Source organism: Panthera uncia, chromosome D2 (genome assembly GCF_023721935.1).
Source record: "Panthera uncia isolate 11264 chromosome D2, Puncia_PCG_1.0, whole genome shotgun sequence".
NCBI classification, from domain to species: Eukaryota; Metazoa; Chordata; class Mammalia; order Carnivora; family Felidae; genus Panthera; species Panthera uncia.
This window is the reverse complement of record NC_064818.1, coordinates 76,274,918-76,290,690: the sequence shown is the minus strand read 5'-3', so window position 1 is coordinate 76,290,690 and position 15,773 is coordinate 76,274,918. Positions and strand designations below refer to the sequence as shown.

Genomic DNA, 15,773 nt, shown 5'->3' with positions numbered 1-15,773 from the left:
TTCAGTACTTAATTTGTTAAATTAATGACTCCAAATCTCATATTCCAGATATTTATTTTACACCATTTCCAGCTAAGGGCACTAACTCAAATTGTCCCCTCTGGCAGCTGAAGAGGAGAAGGAGGAAGGTAGAGGTAAAGCACTGGCCATTTTGAAGGGACACTTTGCATAACTCATACTTGGACTAGGAAACTCATTTCCATTTTGAGCTTTCTATTTAATAGAAGGACTTTTTAGAAAGGCTTTTTGTATTTTTTTTCTGAGGAAGGGGTATGTGTGTGTATGTGTATGAATATGTATGGAGAAGTGCTCGTGTACAGGTGTGTACATAAACATATAACTGAGGCATACTTTCGGTAAAGTCACTGTTATACAGGGTACTGTCAGTTTTGCTCTTCTTTCCCAAAATGCCAGCTGAAGCCATAACAACTTTTACATGATATTGACTAAGAGAATGGCTCTCTATGTCTCAAATTGTGGCTGAAGAGTTCTTAAGCTTTATTTAAGTGTACAGGTTTCTTTGCAAAGAAACGTGAACAATTTCTAAATCTAATGAACGGACAAAACATGAAACTCTCCACAAATGAGCTACCTTTGCAGTTTCTCCCCCATTTTTCTTTTTAAACAGGTGAGAAACCTCATAGGTGTCACTTATGTCCATTCGCATCTGCTTACGAGCGCCATCTGGAAGCCCACATGCGTTCCCATACAGGAGAAAAACCATACAAATGTGAATTATGTTCCTTCCGCTGCAGTGATCGAAGTAACCTGTCCCATCATCGAAGGCGCAAGCATAAAATGGTACCAATTAAAGGTACTAGGTCTTCCTTAAGCAGCAAGAAAATGTGGGGAGTTTTACAGAAGAAAACAAGCAATCTGGGCTATAGCAGAAGAGCACTAATCAACTTAAGTCCACCTTCCATGGTGGTTCAGAAGCCAGACTACCTTAACGACTTTACCCATGAAATCCCAAATATCCAGACCGACTCGTATGAAAGTATGGCAAAAACCGCACCAACGGGTGGCCTGCCAAGGGACCCACAAGAACTCATGGTTGACAACCCTTTAAATCAGCTCTCGACTCTGGCAGGACAGTTGTCCAGTTTACCGCCGGAGAACCAAAACCCCGCCTCCCCCGACGTAGTCCCCTGCCCCGACGAGAAGCCTTTCATGATGCAGCAGCCCTCTGCCCAAGCGGTCGTTGCCGCCGTGTCCGCGAGTATTCCTCAGAGCTCCTCCCCCACGAGCCCTGAGCCTCGGCCGCCCCACAGTCAGAGGAACTACAGTCCGGTGGCAGGTCCGAGCAGCGAACCGAGTGCCCACACCAGTACCCCCAGCCTGGGGAACAGCCAGCCGAGCACTCCGGCTCCCACGCTGCCGGTCCAGGACCCTCAGCTCCTGCACCACTGCCAGCACTGTGATATGTACTTCGCCGACAACATCCTTTACACTATTCACATGGGATGTCATGGGTACGAAAATCCTTTCCAGTGTAACATATGTGGCTGCAAATGTAAAAACAAGTATGATTTTGCCTGTCATTTTGCAAGGGGACAACATAATCAACACTGATTGAAAATAATCACATTATGCTTTCCTTGGTTTTACCTTTGTGTTTTATAGTTTTGTTTATTGTCGTTTTTGTTTTTCTGGGGGTGGGGTCATTCCTAATAAGATGTCTGCTAATTTAAAGTCTATCTACATATTTATAGAATGTAAGTTTGACAGTGGAAACAAAACTTTCTCCTTTTTTTTTTTCTTCTCCCCATAAAAATCTGGTGAGGGTCACTTATGTATTAGAACAGTTAGACACATTGGGGTCTACTTTCTCGTTTCATTTAGACATTTGAGAATTGGAGTGCAGTCATAATCCTAACAGGTATTCATTTAAGTTTCCCATATTTATGGTCCATAAAATCTTCAAAGCTTATTGCTACTCTTGGTATTTCAACATACACATTGCAGCTAGGTAATTTCTGCCATGAATCAGCATGGTAAAATTACCACCTCTTCCAAAGTCTATTAACAGCTTATTTCAGTGTTTTCGGAGAGGAATTGCCTTTAACAACACTCTTAACTGACATGCTGTTTAGTTCACATTGCTCAAGTTGAAGCCGCGCTTTCGTTTCAACTGATAATCACAGAACTACTTTGTGTAGATTTTGTTTTCCATAAGGGGAAATGTAATAGTGCATTCCTTTCAAATTAAAGCTATAAAAACATGAGGTAAAAGTTCTGAAAAGAAATGAAACTTAAATTGAAAATGGGCTTAATATTTAAAATACCTGTTTATTCCATTTCCAGTTTAAACACCTATCTTTTTATGCTGGTTTATTGTAAAAGCCACAGGAAAATACAGGAGAGTGCTAGAAATATAAGAGGATTATCTGTAAAGATGCCTTTTTGTTTCTTTTAATTTGAACCTTTCATTTAAATTCTCCATTCTGACGTCATTATTGTCAGGCAAGGTTGATAAGTATACTGAGACTCTGTTATTCCTTCTATTCCTTTGATGACCAAAGAGGTACAGTGGAATTTATCCATCTCACTCCTCGGAAATGCAGTCCTTTACACACATGCACACGCGCGCGCGCACGCACACACACACACACACACACACACACAGAATCTCTGAAATGTCCATTTCCTGCCCTCTGTCCATTCATCGTCCATAATTTCTGAGAAGAGGTGGTATAGTAACACATGGGAAAATGTGGTGGTGAAGTAATACTTAAAAAAATGAGAACGTGTGTGCAGAGCAAATTCTGGTTTTTCCTTCAGAATTGGCCACTTAAAAGATTTGCTGTGAATTCAAGTTGTAATGCTTATTTGCAGGTCCTGCCAGTTTTTCGTGTACAGTGACAAAACTATACGGAGACTGAATCGCCGCCTTAGTAGGAAAGGGTACAAAAAGTAGGAAAATAGAAGATGCAGTTAAATGTGGTATTTAATTTGTTTACAAAAATAAGACTTGCTAAATCTAGAATAATTTTGAATAGGAGGCTATTGTTTTTATATTGTGTAATAACTAGCTTACTCTGAAGAGGGCTTGGTCAATAAAATATATCGTTACTAACTGCTGGTTTCTGTGTACTTTGCAAAAGTTTGATTTTTTAATTTGGTTCAGATCTTACAAAGTGTTACTAATTGGCTTCTTAAGGAGAATATCCTAACTACTAAGCATTTATTAAGCAAAAAAGACCTCAGCTCATCTATAGTAACTAAAAGGGAAACACGGACAGTGTATGTCCCCTGAACTCCCAAGTGCCAACTTAATGGATCTTCTGCCCTCCCTTCCAAATGCTAGAAAGACAGTAAAAGGAGTTCTTGTGGTTTAATGTCCAATTGAAACTAATCTCAGCAGCATTGTTGAGAGAGCAGCAAGGAGTCTGTCCAAACTGTCAATAACTCTCTTCCTTGTCAGATCTGAGGCTTGTGCCATCTACGATTGTATTTCTCTTGTAGCTTCACTCACTCACTGCTCAGATCCACTTTCATGCAACCATTTCCAAATCTGACTTGGCTCCAGTATTTTTTTATTGCCAGGAGAAACAGGTTGCCGTCATTTGGAAGCTTTTGCAATTCAAACGAAAGCAATACTCTAAGATAGAAAATGAGAGATTTCATTAAAGAAAGAGGAAGGACTCTCTCATTAAAACCAGTTTATTAACTCTATATTCTGGGCCCAATAGTGACACACACTTTTTTCTGACAACTAAAGATAGATGTTTTGAAGGTACATTTTAATTTAAACAGAGAATATCTTTTTTTCATAATTATAAACTAGAATTAGAAATCTAATTTTCCTAAGACTTAAAAGAGCACAGTCCGTGTTCCAAAGGCGTCAGTGCTTGAGCGCTACAATTAATTCTAAATGCACTAAAGTTTTTGAATCAAATCTACCTTAGAAACGTTTTTAGTATTGTATTTTTTAAAAAGATTTAGGATTTTATTTAAATTTTCTGTGAGTTAAATTTTATACATGGAAAGATACTATCTTCCATTAAGTGTTGAATATGTTTCTCCCATTTTATTTTTAATCAAATATTTTATAGAAAGGAGCTGCTAGGAAAAGTTGAACGTGAACTATTTATAGTACTTTGCTGTGAACAGGCAATGCTCTGAAACTAAATTTATTTTTGTTCAGTGAACATAAGTTTAGATTTTTAAAGTTCATAGATAATTTATCTCCACTAATATTTTTTTAAGAAACTGTGAAGAGATTAACAGGGAATAATTTCGTTTCAGATTTTACTAATCTAGTATGTAGCTACAACTTCTTGAAATTCAAGTAAAGGCTAGACTTTTACTTTGAATATTTGCCACTGCTATTTCATTTTAGAAATAAGTGTTTGCCATTTATCTGCAGAATTGTTTGACAAAGGGGATATCCCTTTAAAAATGTTGAGATAAACTTCATTTTAAGTTTTACAAAGATATTTATCAAGTGGATGTATTATTTTTAAAGAAATTCCCTGCTAAGGATTTTTTCATTAAATAATATTAGAGGGATTATGATTTCTACAACTTGTTTTTGTTCATATGTACTTTGATGTAAAGAACATATTTTATATGCAAAACATAAAACCTGAGTATGGTTGCAAAACACTACATTGTTTAGGGATTCCAGAGAGCAGTTTGATGCTGAAATAACCATATCTAGTCTGTAGTTCATATTGTGAATTAAGCTTTGCTTTTGTAATACATGAATAAAAAAATAACACTTCTATTGATCTCGATTTTTCTTCTTTGAAAACTAGGGTCCAGTTAGTTTTTTAGTAATTTTCCCGTATGTAAACTGTTAATTAAAAAAAGGGGTGGGGGTTATGGCTATATTGGTTTGAATTTGTAGAATGCCTTACCCATGAGAAGATCTGTCACATGAGTTAAAAAAAACAGCTCCATGTATCCACATCTTGTCTTCTTCCTTCTCTGCCTTATTGACGAAGACTCCTGTCTTCCTCCTTCGAAGACACCAGCCCTACCCTAAGGGTTCTGGCACATAAATGAGGAAGCCTGCTGCCGATACTCAACTGTCCATGTCACATCCGACAAGCCACCAACTGAAGTAGTTTCTGTTATGACAAATGGATCTTTAGAATGGACTTTTTTTTTTTTTAAACAAGTCTGGCAATTCACACCACTGGCCTAGAAAATATCCAGTAATGCAAAATGGTTTTATTTTGCAAACTCAACCAAAATTGGATATTTGATTGTAAGTTCAAAAGTTTTAATGCTTTGAAAAATATTTCTGGACAATATTATCTTTCTCATGATGAAAAAAAGCAATAGCGTCTGATACACTGATGGTTTCTGGAAAGCACAGGTACTTTTTGTTTCCTTGTCTTAGGTCTTCCAAAAACTCTGCTTTGAGCTTGTTGAGTTCTTCTGCTAGAAGCTTCAAGTTGAAAGGAAGCACTCGTTCCTCTAAAATGAAAAGACATTCTCAAGTTATTTGTATAAATTAAATCAGGCCACGCTGTCTAACAACATAGGAAATTAATTTGAATACTTCTGACAAACTGATCAGATTTTGTTAATCACAGTTGAGTTGGTGTACTATGTAGACAAAAGGTCACACTGACTGATAACAAATCTTTTAAATAACTTGGTATGAGATGCATGAGCAGAAAAGATAAGCCTGAAGGGGATTTTTTGTTGTTATTGACAAGATGGTTGGTTTAGAATGTTCTTGAGCTAACAGGTAGTAAGGCAAAAACAGCAGGAATAGGAAATGACAGTGTGGTTGAAACTGTTGTAAATAGTCTCTAGAGCAGATGTCCAACATATAACTTCCTACAATGATGGAAATGTCCTGGATCTGCCCTCTTCAATACAGCAGCCACTAGCCACGTGGGTAATGTGACTGAGGAACTAGATTTTTATTATTAAACAGCTTTATTGAAATAAATTTGCATACTATATACCCTTTATTAATTTAGACTCCAACTCAGGGGGCACCTGGGTGGCTCAGTCGGTTAAGTGTCTGACTCCTGGTCTCAGCTCAGGTCATGATCTCGAGGTTCAGGAGATAGAGTCCCACGTTGGGTTCTGTGCCTCTAGATTTCTCCCTTCTGGATCTCACACGACTGAACTCAAGCAGCACGTGGCCGTCTGTGATGGCTTCTTTCACTTAGTCTAACATTTTCAAGGCTCATCCTGGCTCCGATGAATAATGCTGACGCAAACATTTGTGTTCACATTTTTATATGAACATACGTTTTCACTTCTCTTTCCTGGCAGTGCGATTGCTGGGTCCCGTGGTGACTACACTTACTCGCTGCAGGACGTGCTCGGTTGTTTGCCAAAGCAGCTGCACTGCTTCCCATTCCCACCAGCAGCGGACGAGGGTTCGGATTTCCCCACGTGCTCACCGCCTCTTGGACTTTCTGATTCTGGCTGGCCTAGTGAGTGGGTGCAGTGGCCGCTCACGGTTTTGGTTTGCGTTTCCCTGATGACTAATGATGTCAAGTGTGTCTTCTTGTGGTTGTGGGCCACTTGTGGATCTTCCCTGGGGAAATGTCTATTCAGATCCTTTGCCCGTTTTTAAAATCGGGTTATCTTTATTATTGAGTGGTAAGAGTCCTTTATCTGTTTTGGATGCAAGTCCCTTATGAGATAGATGATTTGCGAGGATTTTCTCCTGATCTGTGGGTTGTCTTTTCATTTTCTTGGTGGTAGGAGAAATGAATTTCTAATTTCATTTAAGCATAGATCTAGAAGCCACGACCACCTCCCTCACCAAAAAAAAAAAAAAAAGGTTTTTTTTTAATGGGTGGGAAATAAGAGTGATTTGAGCGTAATCCTATCTCCTCCCCTTCTCTTCATTTTATACAGAAGACAAGGCAGGCAAATGATTGAGCCCCAGCTCCTGCAACTATTTGCAACTATTTTTGTTTCTATTCTAATTATGCTGCTGTTTCTCTTCCAGGCCCGTGTTTTTCAAACTCTGGATTATAACCTACAAGTGAGATGCAGGTTGCAAGCTGTGTTTATCTAAAATGGAATCAAAAAGATCACAGAAGAGCTCACCGAACGTGAGGGTTCTGTGAAACTTGTTGCTATGCACGTGTGTGTTCGTGTACTGAGCTACAGTCTCGGGTACAAGACAAAATCTGCTTCTGGATCGTGGTTAAAAAAAAAAAAAGTATGAAACACACCATATGGTTAGTGTATTGTTTCTTTTTCCAAGAAACTGTTGTAAAGGTGTTAAGAATAGATGCCAATGATGCAGGGAGCGTAAGAGAAAACAAACTAGAGTCAGACTTGACTCTGAACCCAGGTTGGCCACGTATCTAGCAGCTGTTCAGCCTTGGGTAAGTTACTTGATCCTCTCAGAACCTTCATTTCCCCATTTGTAAAATTACACCTACCTCATGAGGCTGTCAAGACTGGAAACAGTATGTATAAGGCACTTAGCATGTAAAAGCTAAAGAAACGGTAGGCTATTAGTTTTTAAGTCAGATTTTAAATATAGCGTGGAGTTCAATATTTAAAAGCGAAAGGAGTAATTTTTTTTAATGTTCATTTATTTTGAGACACAGAGAACAACAGAGGGGAAGGACAGAGAGAGAGGGAAAGAGAATCCCAAGCAGGCTTTGCACCGTCATCACAGAGCCTGACACGCGTCTTGATCCCATGAATCATGAGATCATGACCTGAGCCAAAATCAAGAGTCGGACGCTTAACCAACCGAGCCATCCAGGCACCCCTAAAGGAGTTATTTTATAAAACGACCACACATGCCATCTAAGTTCAGACTGACAATCCACTGAGCTTGCTGACTGGACATGTGGCCCCTGACCACCTCTCCCCATTCCTTATTTCACCCGATTCAGTGGCCTCTTTTCTGCTCTAAGACCTACCAAATAACTTCACCTTGGGGTTTCTGCACCCATGTCCACTGCGTGGAATGATCTATCCCCAGATATCTGCATGCTGACTCTTTCCATTATTCATATCTCTGCTTAAATATCACCTCTGAGAAGCCTTCCTGATTACCCTTTAAAAGAAGCTCTCCCGGGTGCCTGGGTGGCTCAGTCGGTTGAGCGTCCGACTTCGGCTCAGGTCATGATCTCGTGGTTCGTGAGTTCAAGCCCCGCGTTGGGCTCTGTGCTGACAGCTCAGAGCCTGGAGCCTGCTTCGGATTCTGTGTCTCCCTCTCTCTTCCCCTCCCCGGCTCATGCTCTGTCTCTCTGTCTCAAAAATAAATAAAAACAAAACAAAAAAACATTAAAAAACAGTTTTTAAAAGAAGCTCTCCCATCACCCTCCACTGCCTTACCCTACTTTATTTTTCTTCAGGGCACCAGCAGAGACTCATGTATTTGTCTGTCTCCTCGAAGTAATGTTCTGCTCCCTGCTGACACCCCAGTATCTAGAATAAAGCCTAGTACAGAGTAGCCACTCAATAAAAATGTATTGGATGGATGAATACCCTGTTCTGGGGGGTAGAATTTTTAGTTTTATATAATCCAGTTGCATAGTGAAACTAAAAACAATGTCAACGTTGTGACGGAAAGCTAACCAACTACCCAAGGGAACAAGAACAGCAGGAGAGTTGTATCAACTAAACCCCACACGACTGCTCAACATACCTTTTGCTTCCTTCATCGTCTGAGAGACAATCCTTCGGAGCATCTGATCGGCTTGATGAAGAAGGTTGGTTGAACAAACGATTCTGTCTGCTTCCTATGCAACACAGACGTCGTTACTGGAAGTTAGGTAGTTTTATAAAAGAGGTGGCTAAACTGTGATGTGTTTCTGATGAGACTACAAGGAAAGTTACGGTGGCTTTTCTGTTCCAGCTGTCCCTCCCGAGATCCCATCTAGATGACGGGGGGCTGACGATCTGTCCAATAATGGGCTCTCCGTCTACAGCGTTTGTCACTATGTGCGGTGCAAGTGCTCCTGTCCTTGTCCGTCCCAAGCTACCAACACCAACATATGTTAACAGGCTCTAACATTTCGGAAAATGTGACAGTCGGCTTTGACCAGCTGCTGCACGCGGCCACCAGGATGCCACTGCAGTCAGTTGTCATAAGTAGAGTGCTGCTGAGATGCCAAGGCGGTGACAAAGGCATTTTTCACATTTTACTCTTATTTTTTTTTACATTCAGCTCAGAAAGACCTTCCTTCAAACAGTTGTACCTTGCCATTTATACCAAATCTATACTGGAAGATTTACCTTTTGTTCCACATTGTCCTCAATATATTTTACTGGATTTTCCAAAGCAGTAAGCAATAAATCGGTCAACTTCAGGCTAGAAGAGAAGGTGAGATAAAATGAATCCTTCTATCAAACATCTTTTTTAAAAAGAACCTGTGTTTATGAATACTGAATTGAATTCTAGAGGAATAAACATGCTATAATCCAAAGGATCCTAAGCCAAAGGGGTAAAAAATGAAAAGATTTGGAAGCTACCTTCTACTTACAAAATCCAAATGCAGAAGCTGAAAACAAATTATAAGGCAAAAGAATCCCCTTATTTAAAAAATATTAATTTTCTAAGACTCATTTCAATAAGCTTTGAAAAGAAATCCTCTCTTTTCCCTTATTAAGTGCCAAATTTTAGGCTACTATAACTCTACTTTATTTCCTAAAGAAGGGACTTCTTTCTGGCTTCTTATTTACTGGATGGGGATTAGCAAAGTTCCTCGCTGGGCAAGGGGCCATGGAGGGTTCAGGTAGAATCCATTCTTTCGTTTACTACTATGTATGTGAAACTATGTGCTATAAGTTGGGGGTACAGCAAGATCCCTACGCTTTCTAAATCCAGCAGTGGTTACATCATCTCTATTAGGAGACAGATAATTAAATCAGCAAAAATGTATAATTTCAGACAGTGACAAGTGGATAAGTGAAAACAAAGTGAATTTTAAAAATCAGCCATTTAAAAACTGCTGGTCCCCTGTGGACAAGAGTTAGGCAGGAGCTAAGAAAATGAGGGCAAAATAGCTCTAGAACTGTGCTGTCTGAGGAAATAGCCACTAGCCACATGAGGCTATTTAAGTTTACAGTAATTAAAATAAAACTTAAAATTCAGGCCGCCAGATGCACCGGCTATATTTCAAATGCTCAATAGTCACATGTGGCCAGCAGCTACTACACTGGACAGTACAAATGTAGTACATTTCCATCATCTGCGAAAATTCCATTAGAAATGTGCGGCTGTAGAACTCTCAAGACATGTATCACAGACGAAAGCATTAGCACCGCAGCCCACAGGCATCACATATATGCGGTGGTGTAACTGCAGTGGGGTCTGAGGCAAAATTAGGACTCCAGACCACTTCCACTCTCTTTCTTTCTGTGAGAAAATTACTGGGCAACCTATTTAGACTGTGCTACTGTGGCAAGAGTTGCAAAGATGTGTCCAACTCTGCATTCCCTGCTCTGATCTCTGGGAGAACATAGTCTTTTTTTTTTTTTTAAGTTTATTTATGTATCTTGAGAGAGAGAGAGAGAGAGAGAGAGAGAGAGAGAGGATCTCAAGCAGGCTCTGCACTGTCAGCACAGAGCCCGACGTTGGGGCTGGAACTCCCAAGCTGTGAGATCCTGAAACCAGGGGTCAGATGCTTAACCGACTGAGCCACCCAGGCGCCCCTGGGAGAACATAGTCTTAACAAGAGCACATGTGCGCCAGCAAACTTGGGTTCACATCTGAGCTACCACGAGCTCGGGGACTCTGGGCAAACTAACTTTCTCACTCAGTTGCCTCTTCTCTAGAGAGGAGAAAGAGCAATCTCCATGCTTGTGTAAAGGTTAACCGAGTGGACCTGGGTAAAGCCAAGGCACAGTGCTCCCTCAGGGAGGCACCCAGCTAAGGTCAGCTTTGCGTAGGATACCTGGCTTCGGAAGAACATTCTGAACTCTCAATTGTGAGGCTGTTGTGTTCCCAAGCATTTTTCTCGGGGTTGGGCTTTTCCAGCTTTCTTCCCATCAGGTGGATGGTCTCAGCAGGCAGCGCCTGGGGTCTCTGGCCGTTCCTCTGTAAACAGGTCTCCAGGGAACAATCTAAAAAAAGCTGGCAAAAGCCTAATGAATCTGAAAGCAACGTGAAACCGTGAAATCAGTGGTGCACTATTTTTTCCAAAATGCCAAATAAACAAATCAGGCAAATTATCCCAGCTGTGGCAGGAAACTACTGAACATCTAGCTTTGAAAATTAAGTAAATCTGTACTAACTTCCTGATCCAATTCAATTCTCACTAAAAGCGGTCGTGATTTTGATGGGCAAACAAGTGTCTGTGTGTAAGAAAAAAAAATGTTTTAATTACATTTCCGAGCCAGTTGGTAGACTTCATATCTCATACTTTGATAATAAAAGTTGTCATCTAAAATCAAAAACAAAGGTCTAGAAACAGCAGTCTTTGTTAAGAGATAGCAAGACTGGGCCTCCGGTGCAGCAGAAGATATCAGATCTTGGTCCTTTAAGCAGGTTATAAAATCCTCCCACATGGCTTCAGTCCTGTTGGGTGGGGTAGACATCTGACACCCGTTAATGACAGCCAACAAGAAGTATTCTAGGTACTTCAACAGTTCCTGTCGAAGCACCTTCCATTGGGATGGCTACAAAAGAGGGAAAAATCACAATTTATATTGGGCTTTGGTCAATAGGGTGCTCCCGCTTATCGCCTTCCACCCCACGTGAACATCTCAGCTCACAGAGCCAACCCATGTGGAATTCTCTGAGCACAACTCGTTTCACCTTGCCTCCTAGGTCTTCCGATATCCTGTTTCCTCTGCCCAGAAACTCCTACTCACTGAGGATAGTCCTCTGAAGTCTCCACAGACACATCCACGCAGGAGGCAACTCAGACCCTCCCTTGCCTACACGACCTCCTGCTTTGCACAGACGGGGTCTCCACCCTAACGGGGCTTACACTATTTAGGCATTTGTTTGCACATCTCTAACTCTCCGCTCAATCAATAGTCCATGGGCTAACTGGCCTCCAACAGACGGTCAGGCACGTAAGAGGTACTCCAGTACAGAAAATGACTGAATGAGTAAATAAATGGAAGAATGAAAAGCTGTTACCATCCAAGAGAAATGAGCCAAAATCAATATCCTGACAAAATAAAATTGGCTTAGACAAAGCAACGCTGGTTTGCCCTTGAGATGAGAAAAGTTGTGGACAGAAAAGATCTGCCGAAAGGCGCCTGGGTCAGGGTGAAAAGCCTTGAGGCTCACAACAGAGTTGGAATGGGATGGGGAAAGCTAGACTGAAGGGAAGAGAATAAGTAACTTGAGAACATAGGTAATCTTGTGCCACTCAAGGACTGTGGAGAGCAGGTCCAGTCTGGAGAGAAAACATAGGAACAGGAGATAAGGGTCCCTCTCCTGCCTGTCCATGCCTTACCACATCACTGACATTACAGCACATACAACAAATACATCAGCTAAACCTACGGAGAAGGAAAACACGATCACTTCCTAAAAGGTGAGATTTCCTACTCATGGTGACTAGTTGAGTCCCACAGTCTCCGTCTACAGGGAGGAGTGGAAAAACTGTAACGATAAAAGTGAGGACACGGCCCAGTAAATACAACCATACATCTTGCCAACTTTCAGCTTTCACTCAAGTGGCGAAAATACTATCATCCAACTAAATCTAGTGCTGCCAGGGACTTGATACTGTAGTCATCTCACAATTAGAACAAGAACGGGACACAATACATACAGTTGCCAGCCACCGAACGTATTGTAATTTTACATACATGGAGAGTGGACTCACATCATATTCGTATTTTATTTAGATGCCTCCACCTACACACAGGTACTGAACGACAAATCTATCTCAATTTTTCAGAATCTGTCCAAGAGTATTTAGTCTAGGGGGAGAACGAGATGGGAGATATGAATCCACTCTTCCCCAGAGGTCGCACTTTTCTTGTGCTTCTCCAAGGGGACGCATCTCGCTGCACAGAGTGTGATTTGAAGGCTTCAAGAGAATCTATAAGTACCTATATGTAAGTAGGTGCCTAAACACAAGCCCATTACTTCATCTGGTGGTCACCTGAGAAACAGCCGTCTTTTCCTAATGCTGGCAGAGGCAGATTTACCCGGAAATGAGTGAAGAGAGAGCTTCAGACACCAGCCCCTTCATCTGTACAGCTTTCTATTGTCATGGGAGGGAACCTAGTAATTTTGTTATTCATAATTTTGTATCCTTTATCTTAAAAAAAAAAAAAAAAGTTCCCAACTGTGTAAACTTGAAGACCCACAAAGATTCACCGGTGGCTGGACGTTAAACTGGCTGTGAAATCCGTACAGGCCCCAAATATGCACATAAATCTCTGCGACGAATCCTTCTAAGACGGAGTCGACACATTCTACGTTAAACCAACTCCACTTCTCTCGAACTCCAGTCTCCCCCCTCCGTCAGGGCCGCACCTCCCACCCAAGGGGCAGTCCAGCATTTAGGTGGAGCCCCTCTATTTCCTTCTGCGACCACAGGCTAGGCCCCGCCCCCTCCGTACTCACCAACGGCCGCGCGCTCGCCTCCTCGAGGAACGCGTCCGGCATGACGTCATCATAGGCGACCACGCCGACCGCCCAGCCCCGCTCCTGCCGTAACCGGGGGCTTAGGGCCCGCGCGAAGGTCGATTTTCCTGCCGCGGGGAGGCCGCAGAGGAGGCAGAGGCCTAGCCTCCGTGGCCCCTCGCCATGCACTCCTCTGGCGTCCTCGGCGGTCTTCATGCTGTCGCGGGAGACGGGAGGCGGCTGGGGACGTCGTCTCCGGAACCGGCCGCCCAGCGCGCACGCGCAGTCTCCCACAGCCCTGCCGCGCCGCGCCGCCTGGGGCCGGGAGGGGGCACCCGGCGGGTCTTCCGATCCTGGCACCGTGCGCGGCCCGCCTGTTTGCGAGGGCTCCCGTTTGTGAGGCGAGTCCTCTGGGCTCGGCAGGCCGCGGTGATGCGTTTCCTAACCTCCGGCCATTTCCCAAAGGGTCAGAGAGGTGGCCTCAGTGTTCAGTTAGATTTGTCCTCCCCGCTGGAAACTTGCAAGCCACTAGGAATTGCGCCTCGGTCTTGCTACGACCAAGTACCGGGCCCTGGAAGATCCCGGAAGAAGCTTTGGGCGTCTTTCTCCAGCGGTCTTTGAAAGGTCAAGTGCTGGAGGTCAGCATAGCAGGCGAAGCTGACAGTCCCACGGCCGCGCTCCTCTGCCCCTCCTAAATGTGACAGGTGGCAGGGCAAAATAAATAGTTACTGTGCCCTGAGTTACAGCAAGTGTGAGGAAGTGGAGGCCGGATAGAACATCCCTAGACCTCAGTTCCAATGCTTTCATGCAGAGGACAGTAGGTATTTTAGTGTTCAAATACTAAGCAGTGGAGAGGTATAAGACAAACTCCCTGTGTGCAGATGTAGTGTAGAGAAGTTGAATTCGGATTCTAACTTACACCTTATTTTAAAGGGGATTACTTCTTAGTCGTAAAGTGGTATGTTCAAAATGTGAACAAGTGAGGTTAGAGTCCACATACAGGGGCAAAATACAATCGGTAACCCAATGTTAAATCTGGTATAAATTGACACGGCATGTGTATGTACATTTTCTTTTTTCTTTTGAAGCTGAGCCACGAGTTAAACATACTCTTAATTTCATGACATTCTGCCATTGGTCCAGTGCAAGAATGAGGAAGGAATATTATGACAGTGGGGCAGCAAGCCCAAGGTCCCCAACCGAAAGGCAGTATGGCAGTGGTTGCTGAGTTGCAGACGGACCCAAACTCAAATATATGGTGTCAGCAATGAAGATACAGAACTTTGAGCAGAAATTTAGAAGTTCATTTATTCAGCCTAAGCAGGTAGCCGCTTGGAACTTAAAAAGTCTTGCTTAGTGACATTGGGTGTCTCTGCCCTTTAGTGCCGTCCCCTTGAACCTCCTTTCCCCTTCCCTCCCATGTCAGTTGATTTAAGGATGAAGCTAAGGGGCGCCTGGGTGGCTCAGTCCTTTATGCGTCTGACTTCAGCTCAGATCATGATCTGACAGCTTGTGAGTTCAAGCCCTGCATCAGGGTCTGTGCTGACAGCTCAGAGCCTGGAGCCTGCTTCCGATTCTGTGTCTCCCTCTTTCTCTTCCCTTTCCGCACTCACATGCTCTCAAAAATAAAAACATTAAAAACAAAACAAAAAACGTAAAAAAAAAAAAAAAAAAAAAGGATAAAGCTGAGTATGCTAAGAACTTAGGGGAGGGAAAGGACCCAAACTTTCATTGCTCTGTTGGATTCTAGTACCCATAATCAGACTGATCTATTTTTGGTGTCATTGCAGTAATCACAGTGACCAAAAAGCAAGCCCATCCTCGAGAGACATTTGTGGCCCTTTTGACTCATATACAAACACATAATCCGAAGGGGCACAGGTCACTCTTGCTTAGGATTTGTTCAAATTGACTTAAATCGCTCTTAAGTTGATTGCCACACGGGCATTGTCACTAAGTGCACCCCACTTATCATCCTTCTGTCCGTTCTGATCCTCTCAGAAGCAAGGGGGTGGGTCAGTGACCCTTCCTGCTGGAGCAGTCACTCTGCTCTGAACTTGTAGTGAGGCTGCTCGACAGACCTAACCTTGCTAGTTCTGTTCTCTCAGTTCTGCCCCTCAGAGCCGCAGGCGCTCCCCGACTCTTGCCTGGCCCAGGTCTCCTGACTACCACGTGGGGGGTGCCCAGCTCCGGATTCCGGTTTTTGCCTCGGCTAAGTCTTCCATGTTGGAGGCTGCTCATTCTTCTCACGAGCGCTTCCAGTTCGCTTTGCTTCAGCTGCCCGTTG

The 15,773-nt window shown here is 42.8% G+C and overlaps 2 protein-coding genes across 8 annotated transcripts in view; one reads left to right on the top strand and one right to left on the bottom strand.

The window, feature by feature from the left end:
* Positions 1 to 2,824, top strand: part of IKZF5 (IKAROS family zinc finger 5) — a 22,322-nt gene extending 19,498 nt beyond the window's left edge. For all 4 annotated transcript variants that reach the window (XM_049646580.1, XM_049646576.1, XM_049646578.1 and 1 more), the window contains one exon: positions 629 to 2,824. In XM_049646580.1, coding sequence (XP_049502537.1) covers positions 629 to 1,572 — 944 coding nt within the window. In that variant the 3' untranslated portion in view covers positions 1,573 to 2,824. The remainder of the gene's footprint in view (positions 1 to 628) is intronic.
* Positions 1 to 15,773, bottom strand: part of PSTK (phosphoseryl-tRNA kinase) — a 17,570-nt gene extending 1,797 nt beyond the window's left edge. Inside the window, exons 1-6 of one of the 4 annotated variants that reach the window (XM_049646589.1) lie at positions 13,487 to 15,136; positions 11,280 to 11,571; positions 10,848 to 11,046; positions 9,187 to 9,262; positions 8,597 to 8,690; positions 3,515 to 3,601 (exon numbers count right to left, since the gene is read on the bottom strand). In XM_049646589.1, coding sequence (XP_049502546.1) covers positions 3,537 to 3,601; positions 8,597 to 8,690; positions 9,187 to 9,262; positions 10,848 to 11,046; positions 11,280 to 11,571; positions 13,487 to 13,702 — 942 coding nt within the window. In that variant the 5' untranslated portion in view covers positions 13,703 to 15,136 and the 3' untranslated portion in view covers positions 3,515 to 3,536. Of the gene's footprint in view, positions 1 to 3,514; positions 3,602 to 5,158; positions 5,428 to 8,596; positions 8,691 to 9,186; positions 9,263 to 10,847; positions 11,047 to 11,279; positions 11,572 to 13,396 lie in introns of those variants that run through there. The other 3 variants (XM_049646586.1, XM_049646587.1, XM_049646588.1) reach the window with 3 other exon arrangements.